The 19,761-nt window shown below is 42.2% G+C and overlaps 1 protein-coding gene across 9 annotated transcripts in view; it reads left to right on the top strand.

The window, feature by feature from the left end:
• The window catches only part of Dst (dystonin), a 160,740-nt gene that overhangs the window by 121,508 nt on the left and 19,471 nt on the right, over positions 1–19,761 (top strand). For all 9 annotated transcript variants that reach the window (XM_059281384.1, XM_059281380.1, XM_059281377.1 and 6 more), the window contains 10 exons: positions 653–850; positions 1,189–1,317; positions 3,575–3,745; positions 4,323–4,478; positions 4,805–5,011; positions 7,544–7,663; positions 11,891–12,060; positions 15,079–15,238; positions 18,023–18,217; positions 18,700–18,828. In XM_059281384.1, coding sequence (XP_059137367.1) covers positions 653–850; positions 1,189–1,317; positions 3,575–3,745; positions 4,323–4,478; positions 4,805–5,011; positions 7,544–7,663; positions 11,891–12,060; positions 15,079–15,238; positions 18,023–18,217; positions 18,700–18,828 — 1,635 coding nt within the window. The remainder of the gene's footprint in view (positions 1–652; positions 851–1,188; positions 1,318–3,574; positions 3,746–4,322; positions 4,479–4,804; positions 5,012–7,543; positions 7,664–11,890; positions 12,061–15,078; positions 15,239–18,022; positions 18,218–18,699; positions 18,829–19,761) is intronic.

Below are 19,761 nucleotides of genomic sequence, written 5' to 3'. Positions count from 1 at the left end.
TAAGTATGTGATAATTTTATATTTGGAAAATGAATATATGGGAGTAAAAATATCCCTTAAAACATTAAAATTAATTAAAATGGACTTGAATCAATGAAAATGTTTTAATCATCTAATTATAACCTCTACGAAAGTATGTAGTGCATCAATGACAAGGTCATTCTAGGGAGAGTAACACGCAGCGTTTGTACAGTCTCTGTGGGGCTGCTGGGGTATCTAACTAAAGGTCTGTCTGTCTTGGAAGCCCCAAAGTTGAAGGAAAGGAAGTCTGTCACTTTAAAACTTGCTATTGAAACTTCGTTATGAGGTTTTTGTTTCAGACTGTTTCACAACCAGAAGATAAAGCAAGTCCGATGGACTAGAGGTGTAGTTCAGTTGGTCCTTACCTAGTATGCGTGAAGAGTAGGTTTGATCCCTCAGCAGTGCCTCAAACTAGATGTGGTATACCACGCCTGTATTTCCCGCACTTGGGAGGTGGAAAAAGGGTTAGAAGTCCGAAGTCATCCTTTGCTATGTGTTGAGTTCAAGGTTTGCTTGGGATACACGAGACCCTCTCCCCATCGCACCCCACACCCTAAGAAGAAAAGGGAAAAGCAAGCATTGTAAGTACCGTTATTGTGTTTCCAACTAACGATCCTGTTAACATTTTCAGGTGCTCCAAAACGATGTATTAGCCCACCAGTCCACAGTGGAAGCGGTCAACAAAGCAGGAAATGATCTCATTGCGTCGAGTGCAGGAGAAGAAGCAAGCAACCTCCAGTACAAGCTCAAAATTTTAAATCAACGCTGGCAGGATATTTTGGAAAAAACCGATCGAAGGAAGCAGCAGCTGGATAGTGCCTTGCGCCAGGTGAATGAAGAGAATGAGCCCTAGGCTCGTTCTGGTGCTCAAGTCCAAAGTCATGTGGATTTGCTTCGTTAATTCACAGATGAGGGTTTCATGTTGATACTTTAAAGAGAGGAATAAAACTAAATGGGATAAAGAATAGAGCTGATGGGAAGATAGCACTCCAGTTCTTAGCATAATACTCTTACGTCCTGAGCTCTCTTGATGGAGTGCTCAGGTAGTGAGCCTCTGGTCCTGGTACCTGAATCCATGCAGAGAGAGGCTTAGTAGGCTGGGGCCATTTTGACCTTATGATAGTGATAGTTCTTATGACACAAACTTAAAACTGCCAATCACTGCAGGCCAAAGGGTTCCATGGTGAGATTGAAGATTTGCAACAGTGGCTGACTGACACAGAGCGCCATCTCTTGGCATCCAAACCCCTGGGAGGTTTGCCAGAAACAGCCAAGGAGCAGCTTAACGCACATATGGTATGTACAGTATTTTCTATAGCTCTCGCCCTGGTAATGCATGAATAGTAACGGAAGAAGATACGGTTAAAAGATTAGGTTTTGTGGCAGAAATCACTTGTGGCAGAAATCACTCTCTCTCTCTCTCTCTCTCTCTCTCTCTCTCTCTCTCTCTCTCTCTCTCTCTCACACACACACACACACACACACACAGATATAATTAGTATGAAGAAACATCTCTAAAATGATCAGACTAGACTTGGCATATGCCTGTGACCCTATGGTTTGGTTTTGCTCCTTGCGACTGGGGGAGACCCATTTGCTAGATGACAAAGCCCTTGTCTTGCCTACTGATTCGCAACCTAAGATTGCTCATCTTTGTGAAACCATGAGTGACTTTCAATAGCTCAGCGAACTCAAGTAATTCATTGCTTCCCTGGAAATGCTTACAGAGCTTTCACACAGTTCATAACTTATTAACTAATTAATAATTAATCCTATCTTCAGAGTGTTACACTTAAAAAACATATAAGAACTTGAAAGCAGAGAGCTCATCTTAAGAACTTTCAGAAAACTACTGTGTATAAAATACTTAGTTCGGGTGGGATACACAAAATGAACTCTGTATAACCCTATATGATTCCCTTGACTACAATCTGAAGAGGGCCTAGAAAGATAAGCCAGCAGTAAAGACTGTTTACCATTCTCTCAGGGTTCATGTCTCAGCACCTGCATGACCGCTCACAATCACCTGTAGCCCTAGTTCCGGGGTTTCAGATATCACACCTTCTGGCCTCCTCAGCCGCCTGCTCGCATGTGGTGCACATGCACCCACACGTGGACACGTAAATTTAAAAATTAAACTGGGCACGGTGGCGCACGCTTATAATCCCAGCACTAGGGAGGAAGAGGCAGGAGGATATCTATGAGTTCAAGGCCAGCCAGCCTGGTCTACAACAGAGAAATTCTGTCTCGAAAAACCAAGTAAATAAATAAATAAATACACCAGTCTTTCCTGGCAGGTGCGAAGCTGCAGTGCTGTGGCAGTAGTGTTCTTTCCTTCTGGTTGTGCTAGCAGTGAAGATGAGAAAATGTGGAGTAGCCACATCCTGGGGCTGCTTCGGGATGTGATGCTCCTGTAAAAATGAAACTGTCAACGTGTTCAGGGACGAAGGAATATGAAAATGTAGTTAGTGAGCATTGTGACTACACTCAGATCACTAAATAGTCTACTTCAAATGGTTAATTTTATAAAACTTGGCTTGATTTTAAAAAAAAATCCTAAGCTGAAAATATCAGTAAGGTGTGGAGTGTATAACTTTCTATCAGAACTGTGATTCAACCCACATTATAATTCAATCAGTGTGCTGAAAATTGAGTTCTTTAATTTTTAACAAATTATAACTATTGCTTCATTGGTGTTATACTTTGAATTTTAGCAATATTTTCCTGTATTCACCATAGAGGATATACACAGCATTCTAATTGGCAACTTTTAAGAATTTATAAATGAAAATGGTATCTCGAACATGGCTCCAGTAATCTGGGAATCTTTATATCAACGTGCGCATCTTTCTGTACTGATTCTTTTTTTCTGTCCATTACATGTTTCCCGAGTACAGGATTAGACTGTACCAGTAACTTTTTTTTCAGTTATTATATCATGGCAAAAAGGACACAGAAGTCTGCCTCCGTTCCCAGAGGAGGAAATACTTAGAGACATGAAATTGTTGGCCCAGCATCGTGGATCTCACTTGTCAGTGTGCAGCGAGACCCCTCTTGACAGCATGCTGGTCATTGCTTGAGGCCTCAGCACGCAGCATGCAGTGGTAGATTTCTCAGGAGACAGGGTGTGGCTATAAGCATACAAGTACTATTTCAGTACTGAGTAGAGTGCAGCTGTCTGTCAGGGTTGCTGTGTAAGCAGAAAGATAAACATGTGATGAGGGGCTTAGAATGAATGGACCCTAAAAAAAAAAGTCTCTGAGGACTGCGGCTCAGTGGTGAAGAGCACTCATTGGTCTTATTGAGGGCCCGGGTCCATTTCCAAGTGTCTGTAACTCCAGGTCCCGGGGGGACCTGACACCCTCACTCGACCTCTTCTGACCTCCGTGGGCACCAGCCATACACGTGATGCTTGTGCATACAGGCAGATAAAACATTCATGCACATTGCAAGTAAATCTTTTCTTAAAAAATGAAAAAAAAATATAGATGTAATGTAACTGTTAGATTTTGTTCTTTGGCAAGTCATATGACGTGGGGGCATCTCATTTTAGGAAGTCTGCACTGCCTTTGACATCAAAGAAGAAACATACAAGAGTTTGATGCAGAAAGGGCAGCAGATGCTCGCAAGATGCCCCAAATCTGCAGAGACAAACATTGACCAAGACATAAACAACTTGAAAGAGAAATGGGAATCGGTGAAGAGCAAACTGAACGAGAAGAAAGTATGTGCCTGGATGGGTACAGCAGAGCAGAGTTTGCCTGTTGTTAGGTCTTGGGTTGGGTTTTATTCCTAGCTACCAGGAGTGGCATTTTCATGATTCGTGTCCATATTTTTGGTCCACACTTGGTGTTCCATGAAGTTAAACATAGTATTCTAACCCCGGAGAACAGAGATACAGTACAGATAAAGATTTATCACAGGTCAGGTGTTAGTTTGTACGCTGGCAGTTTTTAAAATATGAACCACTCAAGTTCTAGGTTACAAATAATTGTATTCTAATCACAAATTAAACACGAGAGAGTGATAGGATTGTGCTTAGGTTTTATAATCTCTCGCATAAAACGGATGAGATTTGTATGCATTCTATCATTCTTTCAAACAATAGAAAAATAATCTAGGGAATCTCAGGAATTTTGCTTAATGCAGCAAAAACCAATTGGCTAATAGATCGTAGCCATCACTGATGGGACATATGCCATGTCCTCACAGGGCAGCGACCCCACAGGAATGCCATTTGATTAAACTGAAACACCGCAAACCATGACGAGCACCAAATACTAAACCGTCTTCCTTTACAGACTAAATTGGAAGAGGCCCTCCACCTAGCGATGGACTTCCACAATTCCCTCCAGGACTTCATCAACTGGCTTACCCAGGCCGAACAAACCCTGAATGTGGCTTCTCGGCCAAGTCTCATCTTGGACACAATCTTGTTTCAAATCGATGAGCACAAGGTACGTGGGAACTCAGATGGGAAGCACCTGACTTCCAGAGACCAGTCTGCCTTCCTGTCAGAAGCATCCGTTTAGTAATTGGAAAACTTTCTTTTTTGATGTATTTTTTTTTTTTATTCCTTGAGAATTTCATACAGATACACAGCATATTTGATCACATTCCTATGTGCTCGCGCGCCCCCCCCATTCCTCCTGGATTCACCCCTCACACTCCCCACCTGAGAACTTCTCTTTGTCCATTACCGCAAGCATTGCGACAGTCGTACACTTTCAAAGTCAATCCATTTCCCCTTGTTTCTAATTACGTTCCTTTTTTGTGGGGAAAGGTCTTCGCCAATGAGGTGAATTCTCACCGTGAGCAGATAATAGAGCTAGACAAAACTGGGACCCACCTGAAGTACTTCAGTCAGAAACAGGATGTGGTGCTCATCAAGAACCTGCTCATCAGCGTGCAGAGTCGGTGGGAGAAGGTGGTCCAGCGGTTAGTGGAGAGAGGAAGGTCCTTGGACGACGCGAGGAAGAGGGCCAAGCAGGTAGTAAACTTGATGTTCTCTGACCTTGGCAGTCAGTGAGCTGAAGCCGTGAAAAATGTGCGATCGCGGGCCTTTTATTGTAACAATGAGAAGCCGGGGTGTTCGTTTCCCGGAAGGGCAATGGCCTGCCTTTGGACTCTCAACGACATCACCTTTTCGTCCTGGCAGCCACGTTGGGCCATGGGGACTCATCTTGAGAAGCTATGAATAGCTCAACTTCATAGATGATCCATCAAGGCCCATTAAGAACTTACAGATTTTTGTTTTGCAGTATGTTTATTTTTCCCCTTTCCCTTCAACCCCTAGTCTCCTATTCAGACAGGGGCACCAGACCTACAGCCTCCCCAGTGCCTTCTGAGGGACACACTCTTGTTGACATCCCTCTCTTCCCAAAGATTTTGGTATAGCTCCATCCCACTTGAAGTTAATTATTCTGAATCTCTGGGGGCTGCTTTTAGTTTAATTTAGGGACTCTCACAAACCTCACAGAGAGCTTTCCATTCTCTCTTAACCTGTCATTAACTAACATTCATCCGAACTAACCACAGACAAGAGGAAAATTACACATCTTTCTGTCCAGTGGGGATGTAGCCACCTTATTTGGCAGAGAATTTTTTAATTAATTTTTTTTCCTAGAAACGATGCAATATTGAGGCTGAATTTTGTGGTTTCTACCTTTGCCTCATCCGGCTCCTGTTGTCCGGCATTGGTAATGTTGGAGTGTGTTGTTTGGAGAGCTGGGCTCACAGGGTGATGCCAAAAGGTATTTACAGGATTCTGGCATTTGGTGTTTAAAGCTAGCAGTATGAATTTAAAGGCTTTAGAAATGTCTTAAGCCCTTCCTGAGTGAGAAGTTTGGTCTCTGAAATAGAATCAGTCTCTAATGGTTCTGCCAGACAATGTTAATTCTGAACCTGACATATTCCTCTCCGAAGGTATTTCTGGAGTTATGAACGGCTAATTTACGAAGCCTTGTTGGATACTAGTAGCCGCTTGCCATGTCTCCCTCTAACCAATGTTAGGGCCTCCTCTTGTTGACCAGCTTTCTGTTTTCCTGCTTCCAGTGCGAATGGGTAGCCTTTGACTTATTTCTGGGGCTTAGGCATCGCTTTGGAGGTTGGGCGAGCTTCCAGGCCCGTGTATTTACACCACTCAGCAGCCTGTTTGCACACCTGTTTTAGAGCCAAACTACCTATCACCCCATCAGGCTGTGCCTTTCATGCCTTTCTTCTTCGGAGTTTTGACTCGTGTACTGATTGTAGCTCTGTGACGATCATGAGTTTGTCCTGGCTCTTTTTTTTTTCTCCCCCTTCACATTTAAATTGATTGGCGCTATGTGAGGGATGTGCTGGGCAGGGAGGCCGAGTCTGTGATGAGTGCTCTCTGGTGCTCTCTTGCAGCCTGTGAGTCCGTGTGACCCATGCCGCTCTGAGTTAGAGCAGTTAAATTAATTAGGAGGCTATGGGAGGTGGCATTAATTCACACATCTTTGTTGTAGGTTATGCAGCTTTTGTTGCTTCATTATCAAGTTTGGGTGTGCGGGGATGTGATGCTTATTTCTTTAGCTTTCGTTATGTAGCTCTTTATTTAAACGTATTATAAGAAATGCTGTGTAACCAGTTTCATGACTGGTATCCAGAATTTGTATCTGATTGCTCTTCTGAAAGGTAAGCAGAAGATAAACTGGCTGGAATCAAACATGTGCTGACCCAGGATGTTTTCGAGCTCCTGGTTGGCAAACAGAATTAAACATCGGTAGAATGCTAGCATGGCAGTGGTTGTGCCTGTCGGACCACACAGGTGGGTCAGCGCTGAGTGGGGCTCTGAGAGCAGAGGGGAGGGGTTGGTCTGCCTCCTGTATGACAAGGAGATGGCCTTTTTAGTTCTCGCCATGTTTAAAGACTAATTCACAAGTGTTGGACTTTTTTCTTTTATTTCTTTCTTTTTTTTTTTTTTTTTTTTTTTTTTTTGGTTTTTCGAGACAGGGTTTCTCTGTGTAGCTTTGCGCCTTTCCTGGAACTCACTTGGTAGTCCAGGCTGGCCTCAAACTCACAGAGATCCGCCTGCCTCTGCCTCCCGAGTGCTGGGATTAAAGGCGTGCGCCACCACCGCCCGGCCTATTTCTATTTTTTAACGTAGTAGTTTAGCACAGAAAAAATCTCAAGATATGTAAAGAGGCAGAGGAACAAAAAACAAAATAGATATTTCCTGAGAGTTTCTGTTAACTGTTGAGTGAAAGGAGGCCGTATGGTGGTGGGGTTCCCAGAGCTCCTTAACTGGCTCCTTCCTGGACTCAGTAAGCTGGTGTGCTGACTGAATTACAGCCGCATGACCTCAGGCCACAGTCACGTGTCCAGTGGAGCAGGCCACTGTGCAGTTGGCTAATGACACATTACCCAGTGTCTTCAGGGGGAAGTCTGAACTGATGATTTCTAGTATATCCATTGGTGATCGTTTCTGTTTTATCATACACTAAATTTCATCCCTTGTGTACTTCACCACTTTCTGAATAAACGTGGGTCTCTTTACCAGTTCCACGAAGCTTGGAGTAAACTAATGGAATGGCTGGATGAGTCAGAAAAATGTTTAGATTCTGAACTGGAAATCGCCAATGATCCAGACAAAATAAAAACACAGCTGGCACAGCACAAGGTGAGTTTCTCGTTTAAAAAGCACACTCAGTGTGCCTTTCAAGACCACCGCTAATTCTTCCTTGTCCATGCGTGCGTGTATTCATCACAAGACCCGTCCCCAAAATGGGAAAAACAAAAAACAAAAGACAGGCTGCAGCTGCTAAAAGAAAGAACGGAGTCAAACCTGGATGTCTCGTCTACAGTCTAGGACAGTGGTTCTCAACATGTGGGTCACGGCCCCTCGAATGACCTCTTCACAAGGACTGGCTAAGACCGTCAGAAAACACAGGTGTTTACAGTATGGCTCAGAACCACTTGAGCACCGCTGTTTCAGCTTTCTGGGGTGGCCCTCTTAACTTACCGTTCTTTAATGAAGCAGTCCCACCTTAGAGAAAAATCTGGAGTTTAAGGTGTACAGAGCCAGGTGCAGAGGTGTGGATCTCTAATCCCAGCTGCTTGGGAAGCTGAGGCAGGGAGCCAGGCTGAGAACATAGCAAAGCCTTGTCTCGTAAGTCAACAGATCCTTCCAAACAGACGGGTAGGAAAAGTTGACAGTATCCAAGAATGCATGCGTGCGTGCGTGCATGCGTGCGTGCGTGTGTGTAAAACTCCATTCCTTCTCTCAAAAACTTACCAGCTTCTTTATGAGATAGAAGAATGTAGAAACAGTGTTTCAAAAAAATATTTTCCTTTTATACTCCTTCCACGAGTCATTCAAAGAGCATGTTTCTACCTCCTCTGCTCAGCTCCTTTGTGTCTGTGCCTGTGTGCTTTGAAGTGGCCACTGGTCATATGGGTGAAGGTGAGCAGCTGAGCCTCATTACTATGAATAGTTTTACAATTTCAGACCTCTACATGTAAATTACTGCTTAGAAGAACATGGTCATTTTAAAAGACTAGAAAATTGTAGGATAGTTTAAGATTTATCTTGCTCAAAAAAATCTAGACATCATCTTCACATGTGTTCTGTGAATCATGACCAAGAGGGTCGTGATCAGGGGATGAGGAGGAAACATGTGCCCTCTGGCAGATGAGGCTTTATGATTGGCTTGTTTTGCTGATGGCGTCTTCCTGTGAGCTTCCACAGTGACCAGCATCATACATACTCCTCTGATGGAAAAATTAGCCTTCTGCTCAAAATAAAATGCTTTACTTGAATTTATATGTGAATATTATGTAACCTTACAAAAGTGGCATTGCATTTTAAAGCTAGAGAAACCCAGAAAAAAAAGAATATGCAGAGAATATATAAGAGTTTCCATTTTACCCAATGTTATTTATTATCAGTGTCTACCATTTCTCCAAGACACATCTTAAGACAGTCCATAAAAACAATTTTAAAGAAAAACTTTCCTAACCAGCATTGGAGGTCTTCTGTCTTTTGAAAGCTCTAGTCTGTCTATACTTGAATAAATTGTTTAGTATGTGTCCGCTGTGTGGAGACAATCCATGTCAACGCCTTGATTCTAAACACAAGCATTCTGTTCAGAATAACTTGGAAACGCAGTCTTCACTGGTAGCAAACTGTAAAAATAGTGGGATACTATAATTGTGTTCTTAAATTTTTTCTGATGTGTCTACCTCCTATTATTAGACTAAATAAATAATTTGGTCATCTAAAAACATTTAAAGAGTAGCTTTTAAAATGCAATAAAAATGAACTGGGTAGTTATAACCTTGAGATTTGCTGCAGTTCTCAACTTTTGGGTCACATGATATCTTGCATTATAGATATTTACATTATGATTGATAACAGTAGCAAAATTACAATTATGAAGTAGGAGCGAAATAATTTGATGGTTGGGGTCACCTCAACATGAAGAACTGTATTAAAGGGTCACAGCATCAGGAAGGTTGAGGACCACTGCTGTAGAGGATGGTGATACCTATTACCTAGCACTTCACAATCTGGTGTGATTCCAATGTGCTGCCAGCATTGAAAGTCACTCTGCTGGTGTCACCTTGCTGTCCCATGAGCTTAGAAAGTGTGCACTAAGTGGACCTTTCTCTCTTTGCATTCCTGAGAGTGCATCTTCAGCAGCAGTGGTCTCATTTTTCTACTCTTTTTTGTAAATACTTACAAATACCTGCTAGCTAGGAAATGGTACTGAGAGACCCACAAACACAGTCCTGGTTCTATAAGTACTATTGAGTTGTGTGGAAAGAATATAATTCATTTCCTCATATACATATATACATACATACATACATACATACATACATACACACACATGAAAGCCATAACTAACAGATAAAGAGTGGTACCAAATAGATGTTACATTAGCACATGTTGAAGTTAGGGTTTCTATTGCTGTGAAGAGACACCATGACCACAGCAACTCTTATAAGGAAAACATTTAATTGAGGTGGCTCACTTATGGTTTCAGAGGTTCAGTCCATTATCATCATGGCAGAGAGCATGGCGTTCAGGCAGACGTGGTGCTGCAGAAGTAGCTGAGAATCCTACATCTTGCAAGCATCAGGAAGTCAGCTGAGACACTGAGCAGTATCCTTAGCATAGGAAACCTCACAGCCCACCCCCACAATGGCATACTTCCTCCAACAAAGCCACACCTCCTAATAGTGCCACTCCCTATGAGATTATGGGGCCAATTACATTCAAATGACCACAGCATGATAGTTATTTGATCCTGGAAAAGTAATCTAACACTCTTTCAAGATGGAGATAAGACTTTTTACAGCTGGAGAGAACAGATAAAGGTTTTCCAAATGGTCTAACCATCAGACCCTAGAATGGCAGTTCTGACTTCCTAGCTCACAGACAAAATTACCTGTATCCTCATTGTGACTATCCACATTAGGTAGCAAGGATGCCTGACCAACAACATAAACCTATAGTAGGTTTACATTATCTGATCGCCCTGTCCAGGCTGGACTCATGCATAGGTGGCCACATTTTCAACCTTTCAGTCATTGATTGGCAGTTCCGTTTTGTCACGGTTATTGCAGAGCTTATGGTTTATGTCTCCAAAAGTTTTTGGGCTGAGGATGTAGTAACTCCATGGTCAACTACCTTGCACAAGGTCCTGGTTTTAGAAATCTCCATCTCCACAAACAAAAAGATAAAGGATTTGTTTTGCTTTGAAATTTTCTCGATAGTAACAGATACTCTTAGGGTTCCTGAGCTTCTAAGAGAAAGAGCAAGCCCTGGGTTTTAGATTCCGTTCTGTCCTGGGATATCCCTGCACAGAACAATGTTGTTATCAGGGTTGATTGCCTGCTGATGTCTTCTATTGCAGGCCTCCATTTGTTAGAGATGCCTCTTTAAACGAAAGTGATTTGTCCTTTGGTTATTTTGAACATTTCTACACTACATTCTGGTTATACTCTTATCTTCGCCTTCTCTCATGTTTCTCCCACCTCCAGTAAACCTCCCTCCTCCCACCAAGTCCCCTTCACACTTTTCTTTTTATTTTTTGCTTTGTGACCCACTGGGTTTAACAAGGGCCACCCATGAGGACATGAGTGTAGATCTAGCCAGTGGATCATGAGTAACAGTTCAGTCGTTACATTATTAAAGGCAGTGACTTCCTCACCCCCAATAGTGTCCCTCTCCTACCAAAACTCCCCTAGATTGGGGTAGGCTTCATGGGACCCTCCCCCACCTGTGACTAAATATTTACATGTTGGGGTTTAGCCTTGTGCAAATCCTGTGTAAGCAACTGCAGCTGCTGTGAGTTTACTCATGCCATGGCTTTTCATACCCACAAGACAATGCTTCATGGCCCTCTTCCCCATTGTCCAGCTCATATTCTTTCTGCCCTCTCTTCCACAATTTTTTGGGGGACTTGGAGGGAGTCATATGCAGCTTGCATGCTACAATACCAACTTGCCAGGCAGAGTATGCCTCCCGATGCAATAGTGGTAGGGCAGGTATTGGAGTAACCAGCAGAATTGAGAGTTGATGTGGGAGGTCTCTTACTAGGGATCTGGTCATAGACACAAAAGATGAACATACTACCTTTGTTTCATTAAATGAGCATGTCACAGTGCCTCCTTAATATTTATATTTATACCCAAAAGCTAGCAATGCCCTCAGCCTTGAGCAAAGAAGCTTCTCTTTGCAGTGAATGACAGTTAATGTGGAGATTCATGACTGGTCATGATGCTGGGAACAAATGACCGAATGCCCAGACTTAAAGAAGATCCTGTTCTTAACACTTTTTACCTACTGGTAAACAAATAGTTCAAGCAGAAACTTACTCTTTTCTTGTTAAATATGTAGGAGTTTCAGAAATCACTCGGAGGTAAACATTCTGTCTATGATACCACCAATCGAACTGGACGTTCCCTAAAGGAGAAAACCTCACTGGCTGATGACAACCTGAAGCTGGACAACATGCTGAGTGAACTCAGGGACAAGTGGGACACCATATGTGGAAAGTCTGTGGAAAGGTAGGCTGTTCCTTCAGGCAGCTGTCGACTTTGTAGACCTGCCTCAGATGCACAGTAGGGGGTCTGCAGAGGTAGTTTGTGGACCTCAGAGTCCTTTGGGTGAGGAATATCTGTTTTTCCTAAATACCCACTCACACAGCACCTGTACTGAAGAGGCTGTCTGGCTATTATTTATTTTTAACTAGGTCTACTTGCTTGCTTACAGACGGCCCCATACTATAGTCTAGTGGTCTCTTAATTCACTGTGAAGCCCAGGCTAGCCTTGAACTTACACTGTTCCTCCTTTCTCGGCTTCTCAAGTGCCAGGATTGCAGGCAGTGCCACTGTGCCTGACTCCCAGATGGACTGTGTTTGCTCCTTTAATTCCCATATAACTGTTAGAATAGTTACATTAAAATATAAGTGAGAGCCTTATCATTTCTCTTTCTCACTCCCTGTAAGAACTTGATTTTGGATATGACATAAAACGGGCTCCGTAAGGTGGTGTGCAAGGCAGCGCTGATCTGACCCAGCATTCCCTCAGATGTCCAACCTTCCTTTGTCCCAATGACTTTTGTGAGGTCTATTTAAGAAAGTACAATAGTAGTATAAAAGTTTGAACACCCTGTGTTTCAGACTCTTCATTGATCGTTAGTTCTAGTTACTTTTGTCAGAGAAGTTGAGTATTCTTATCCAAAAAGCTTGAGATCAGAAATACTCAGATTTCCAGTGGTTTTTTTTTTTTCTCAGATTTTGGAATATTTGAATATATACCGTGAAATGTCTTGAGGCTGAGAGTCTAGTCTACATTTGAAATCATTTGTTTCATATATACCTTACATATATAACCTGAGGTGATTTTTTTTTATTTTTAATAAAGTACTTAATTAGGCTTATAATTCCAGAGGATTAGGGTCCATGATGGTGGGGCAAAAGCGTGGCATCAGGAACACTGAGAGCTCACATCTCAGACGACAAGCAAGAGGCAGAGAGCAGCGCACTGGGACTATCTGTTAAAGCCTCAAAGCCCACTGCCAGTGATACGTCACCTCCAGCCAGGCCACACCTCCTAATCCTTCCCAAACAGTTCCGCCAACTAGGGACCAAGTATTCAAAGATAAGAGCCTATGAGCTCCGTTCTCATTCAAACCAGTACATACTGTTTGATTCTGTAGGTGAGGGGGTGAAGACTGTCTGCTTTGCTGGGCAGAACCTTTGATGTAATTCCAGGTGTCTGTTCTTGTTTTCTCTGCTTCTGAAGTCTTATCTCGGAAGTCCTCCTGCGCCAATGCCCTGAAGTGTTTTATCATGATGGCTTACTTTGGCTCCAATGTGGTTTTGCTTAGGTTTCCTGGGATACATGAAGTCTTTTGTGCTGTCATATAATTTGGAGATGTTTTCTTCTGTTATGCAAAGTTATTCTTGGTGTTAAAGTTACCTGTTGTTGTAATGGGGCCTAAATCTCCTTTTTATGTCTAGTAGTGTTTGGTTTTTAGAAAATCAGGTGCTGTTCCAACACTTGGCACATAAACTTACATCTCATTCTGATTTTCTTCTAGTAACTTTGAATGTCCTTTACTTATTTCTTCCTCTTTCCCTTGTGCATGTTACTGTATACAGATATTACTTTCTTCCTCATTGGCACGTACCCTTCTCCTAGCGGGATTTATTCATGTTCGCAATGACAGTGTTTACTGAATTCTTTCTGTTTCTGGGTATGGGATTCCCTTAAGCATCTGGTGTACTTCTGGTCTAGTGGTTGTGAGTTCCCTTACCACAGAAGGTCCTGACGTCTCCTTTGACTGTGAAGGACAAACCTGCTGGGTACAACAGTCTTGGTTGGTGAGTTATTTTCTCTCAGGACCCAAAATAAACCATGCCATGCCCTCCTGGCATTCAGAGTCCTTCTGAGAAATTCTGCTGTTAGTCTACTGTATTTACCTTTACCTGTGACTAGAGGTTTCTCTCTCGCAGATTATGATATTTTTTCTTTGTCCTTTTAACAACTTAAATATAATACGTTACAGTGACATACTTCTATGGTCATGTGTATTTAAGGTTCTAAATGCTTCTTGTACCTGGATGTCTGTGTCCCAAGGTTTGGGAAGTTTTCTGCTGTCATTCTACTGAAGTGGTTTTCTGTGTCCCTAGCCTGTAGCTCTTCTTCCTCAGGTATGCCGTGACTGGAATATTTCATTTTTCCACGGTATCCCAGAGCTCTTGCATTTTCTGTCCATGGTTTTCTACTTCTCTTTTGTTCTTTCTGTTGGACACTAACAATTCAGAAGACATGTCTTCAAGCTCTGTTATTTTTTTCTTCTGCCTGATCTAGTCTGTTACTGAGGCTGCCAACTAATTTTTTTTGTGTTTCTCTGTTGAGAATTGTTCATCTGTTGAGATGGGTGTCTTTTATGGTGGTGTGTGACAGCCTCCTTAGTGGCTTTCTCTTGATGATGTGTTTGGGAGGTAGCAGTCCTGGGTTTGACTCACAATATGGAGTCACTCATTCTTGTCATAATCTCCGAGGCTAATCTTCCACCATGTTTCTTCCTCACAGGATCCCAAGGCCACAGGGCTAAAATTAGAAAGCCGATTTTTTAAGTTTTTGGTAAAAGCATATATGGTGCAGAGTTTTATTGTTTGGGATTCTGTGGTATCATGTTGGTGATGAAAATTTTCAGATTTGGAGAATTTTTAGTTTGGGAGTCTGGATTATAGATTTTCAACCTGTATCAAGAAGAAATAGAGTGTTCTGTTCTAGGCAGCTTCACACATACAAGTAAGTAAACAAATCCTTTTAAATAAAACTTTAAAATGCATATGTTTATTTAGACTCTAGAACGATCGGTGATTTACAGTGATGTGATTAAGGGAATTTTCCTGTAACAGATGCCAGGCATGTACTTAAAGGAATAAAAGAGAAAAGTATTTTCTAAGGAGAGCAGAGGAAACAGTGAAGACCGCTCACTCTTCTGCTTCAGGACCCCCAGCCATCATTGGGGAACTTCAGAAAGCTAATTTATCTCCTTTTTTTCCCAGGCAAAACAAATTGGAGGAGGCCCTATTATTTTCTGGACAATTCACAGATGCCCTGCAGGCCCTCATTGATTGGCTGTATCGAGTTGAGCCCCAGCTGGCAGAAGACCAGCCTGTCCATGGAGACATTGATTTAGTGATGAACCTGATTGATAATCACAAGGTATTGCAATCCAGAGCTTTCTTTTTATTTTGTGGTTTGATTATTTATTCACAGTACTGAAAAGAATACAAGCAGTTATAGCAGCCTTTTCAGACTGGGAGAGTGTCTTACTACATCACTCTCTTCCTACTGAAATGTGTGGATTGAGCAGATGCGGAAGCCGTCTTTAAAAGTAATGGGGGTGGAAGCAGTCGCTTAATCAATGAAATGCTTTTCTTTTAATTACCTGATCTATGTCTCTTTTAGACTTGAAATGCAATTTCATTTCATGGGCCTTTTTAGATCTTCATTCAAACAATTATGTGATAAAATTCAAAACCATTCATTTAGTGACTTGGAAGGAAGTCATCACCTAGTTGTGCAGATCTGGGACACTCCCGAGGGGTCTTGAATAGATCCCCTTGAACTGTAGTAATACATGAATTAACAGCCTATGCTCAGAGATTTATTTATTTTAAGAAAATAGCTTTCCTTTTGATTTCCTAATGCATATGTCAAATGGTCTTGTATATTAAGGATATATTTGAGGTTTCCAGCTGGCAGTAAGTATGAGGTCTTTTCTTTTTTTATTTATGTGTATGCGCATGTGTGTGGGTGCACCCAGAGGCCAGAGGACTGTGTCAGGTCCTCTAAAGCTAGAGTTACAGATGGATGTGAGTCACCCAACATGGGTGCTGGGCCCTGACCTCAGGTTCTCAGGGGAGAGAAGAAAGCCTTCTTAACCACTGAGTTACCCCTCTAATCCCGAGATCTTAATTTACGATCCCAAGATATAATGCAACTTGGCAGGCCTTCAGAACAGCACGAAGCATGGCTAAGACACCAGAGTTGAACTCGTCTGCAGACAGCTTATGGTGCTTTGCCTTGTTTCCCGATGTGTCTCCTTGCTGTGATTCTTTTGCTTCAGAACATGTATTTTATTTTAAAATATTCCCTTCATGCTTCTCCAGTTATGCTGTTCTGACAAGCTTGGTCTTTCTAAACGATTGTTTAAATTTTTTAGATGTATTTGCACATTTATTCTGTTTTTTGCTTCTATTCTATGATTATACCCATAGAGGAAGAGTTTATTATGCTTAGCACTAACAAAAAATAACAGAATAAATAAAGAGCATGCTGGGGGTGTACCTCAGTTGGCTGGATGCTGGCTTAGTGCTGGATTTGAGCCCTGGCACTGCCCACACCCAGTGGGGTAGCCCACACCTTTAATTCTAACACCTGGGAGGTAGAGACAGGAGCTGAAGTTCTAGGGTACCTTTTGCCATGAGATACCATCTCAAATACAGAAATTAAAGAGCATTGGTCAGGCCCACAAAAAGCAATTTTAAAAAAAAATTACAATACTTTTAGTGGAGAAAATATTCTTACATGTGATAAATTTGGACATGGCTAGGTATTCCTTCAGTGAATAGTGGGTGGTGTACTGTTGTTACTACTGATGTAGTGTTTCATAAACACCGTATTGAAAAGTTTCCTGGGTTGGAGATTTAGCTCAGTGGTAGAGCGCTTGCCTAGCAAGCACAAGGCCCTGGGTTCGGTCCCCAGCTCTGGAAAAAAAAAATTAAAAAAAAAAAAAAAAAGAAAAGAAAAGTTTTCTGTCTAGATATTTACTACCTGAAGCACTTTCCAGACTTTTTACACATTAAAAATCATCAAATATGATTTATTCATTAAGGATTAGTAATGTAGTTGTAAGATGCCAGAAGTTTAACTATATAAAGGACCTTGGAAAGTCCACTTTGAAACTGTTGGATAGTCCTGTCCCGAGTGAATATGTAGATATTTCCCTTCTGTGTGTATTGATCGTGTGTATGTCTGTCTGAAGCTGCATACCTTTGAACACTGTCAGACCGAAGCCTGTCACTGTTCACCGCAATCTGCTTGGATTGCTTTGGATAAGCTCCCTCTGGGGTTGATTTTTTTTTTTTTCTTTTGAAAAGTAAAACAATTTTATTGTAGATAGAAAACTGGTTATCCGAATATCTGGTTTTATATACAGACACTTAGATGAATGAAGAGTCCTGGGCTCAACTTCACATCCTAGAGTGGCCCAAAGAAGCCATGCTTTTTAATGGCATGTCACTTTTAAATATCCCTAAATTAAGAGAGGGAGGTAGGAGCCCCCAAAGCCTTCCCACTGAGGCAGCAGGTCATAATTTAGTCCCCTAAACTGTGAAAGCATAGGTTGATGCTTAAGGTGCTGTGGGGAAAAGGCTAGTTATAGAAGAAAGGACCACGTGACTCTGTTGGGTTCATTGTGCTCTCTGGACCCAGTAATGTGCACCAGGATTGCTCTGTCCTCTGTCTCTGTCACTTGTCTCTCAGAACAGTAGGTAGCCGGCATGCATGCTGTGGCAGCCACACTGATGACCTGAGAGGACTTTGGATCCTCCACTACATGACTCAGAAAAAAAAGGAATGTGCTGCTCTGTGTGTGTGTGTGTGTGTGTGTGTGTGTGTAATTGAAATTGAGAAGGCAGATCACCATTATTTACATCTGATATATGCCATTTAAAAAAATCCTGTTCCCTCATGAGAACGTTACTGGATATAACACTATCTGAGATATAACACTATCTGAGACAGTGTTAAGTCCTCAAAGAGGAGCCATGAGTTACTTCTTACCTTGTGAAGAGTCTGCCAAAAATGTGGTCATATACGTCTGTAGGCAATAGGCCTGTATATATGGTGTTTTATATACGTATGTATCTTACAACAGTGCATTGCCATTTGGATTCTGTAATTAAAAGTGAACTTTGGTCAAAGTTAATGTGGTTTCCTTAGGTCTTCCAAAAAGAGTTGGGGAAGAGGACCAGCAGTGTGCAGGCACTGAAGCGCTCAGCCAGAGAGCTCATAGAAGGCAGCCGGGATGACTCCTCCTGGGTCAAGGTCCAGATGCAGGAATTAAGCACCCGCTGGGAGACTGTGTGTGCACTTTCTATATCAAAGCAGACGCGGTTAGAAGCAGCCCTGCGTCAGGTAAAGTCCACATAAACGATAGCTAGGTGTAGTCAGTGAAGTCCCGGGGCCTCAGCAAGAACAGCTCTGGTAGACCAGGGGTCCCATCCTCATCCTCTTCCTGATTGGTCGTCAAGGAAGTCTGGACCCTTCTTCCTGCTTCCTACTTTAAAAACTTAAAGTACTTAGCAGGGGTATCTGCTAATCTCTGCTTCGTCCTGTTTGAGTGATGTCTCAGCTTGGAAGCCTGACTAGCTGCCACTCAACTAATGCTAAGCTTCAAGAATGGTGAGCTAGTCTTCCTGTAGGCCTTCTTGATGTATCACATATCTCCTGATATTTGTAAAATACAGTGACATATATCACTATTTTCTTAACGGGAATAATGTGCATAATTAAGACTTTTGTCATGGGGGGGCATGTTTACAGTTCTGTAAATGTTACTAACAGGTATATTGGATATCTTGCTTTGTGTGTGTGTGTGTGTATGTGTTAACTGTTAGGCAGAGGAATTTCACTCTGTGGTCCACGCCCTCCTGGAGTGGCTGGCGGAAGCAGAGCAAACGCTGCGTTTCCACGGTGCTCTCCCGGATGATGAGGATGCTCTCCGGACTCTGATTGATCAGCATAAAGTGAGTAACTTCCAGTTGGTGAGTAAAACACCATGAGAAAATGAAGGAGATAAAGAGAAGAAGCCCATGACTGCACATAGGAAGTGTAAGAATTTGTTCCTTCCTGAGAAGAAGTTGACCATCTGGTACATTTGAGAATGTGTCCCTATCTTCCCTGCTTACACCCTGTCCATAGACCCACACACCTAGGTAGGTAGCTGTCTTTTTCGGTTCTCTTTTGAAAGAAAGGGTTCATTGTAGAATTAGGCACTCGGTTTTCTCTCTCTAGGCTGCACATTGATTTTTCCAGAGGATCATTTGGATTCTGACCAGAGTTAGTCCATTTTGTCACACTTCTATGGGTATTTCAAGAATGAAGCTTCCTTAATGAACAGCTTGGCATTTACAGAGCATCCCACTAGAATTGTACATTAATAATTTTGGCGTTTATATTGCAAAATAAGCAACTCACTTAAAGCCTTAGAATATTATTCTTAAGCATCTTCGACTTTGGGGGTTTAATTTATTTTATTTATTGACTTGATTTATATCTCGTGTGTTGCCTGGACCACCCTGTGCTTACGGAGGTCAGAAGACAGTTTGAAAGAGTTTGTTCTTAACTTCTGTCGTGTGGATTCTGGGGCTTGAACTCAGGGCTTCAGGCTTGAAGCACCCACTCTACTCACTGAGCAGTCTCTCTGGGCCCACTCCTCATTTTTAATCAAGAGCCTTAGAAAAATTCTTATAAGAACTCACCTGTCATTTAAATTATTAATTTCATAGTGTTAAACAGCTAACCAGGCAGAACTGTAGCCATCGAGTTATCAAGCCCAGCTAAGCTGGTTTCTGCAGCTGGGCTTGGAACTTGGCCGAACCCTCCCGAGAGTGGTCCACATAACAGATGTGTTCTAACCTTTGACTGTCAGGGACAGTCAGGAATCTGCAGTGCTCACA

The sequence above is a fragment of the Peromyscus eremicus genome, chromosome 16_21, assembly GCF_949786415.1.
Source record: "Peromyscus eremicus chromosome 16_21, PerEre_H2_v1, whole genome shotgun sequence".
In the NCBI taxonomy this organism is placed as follows: domain Eukaryota; kingdom Metazoa; phylum Chordata; class Mammalia; order Rodentia; family Cricetidae; genus Peromyscus; species Peromyscus eremicus.
This window is presented reverse-complemented; position numbering and strand designations above follow the sequence as displayed.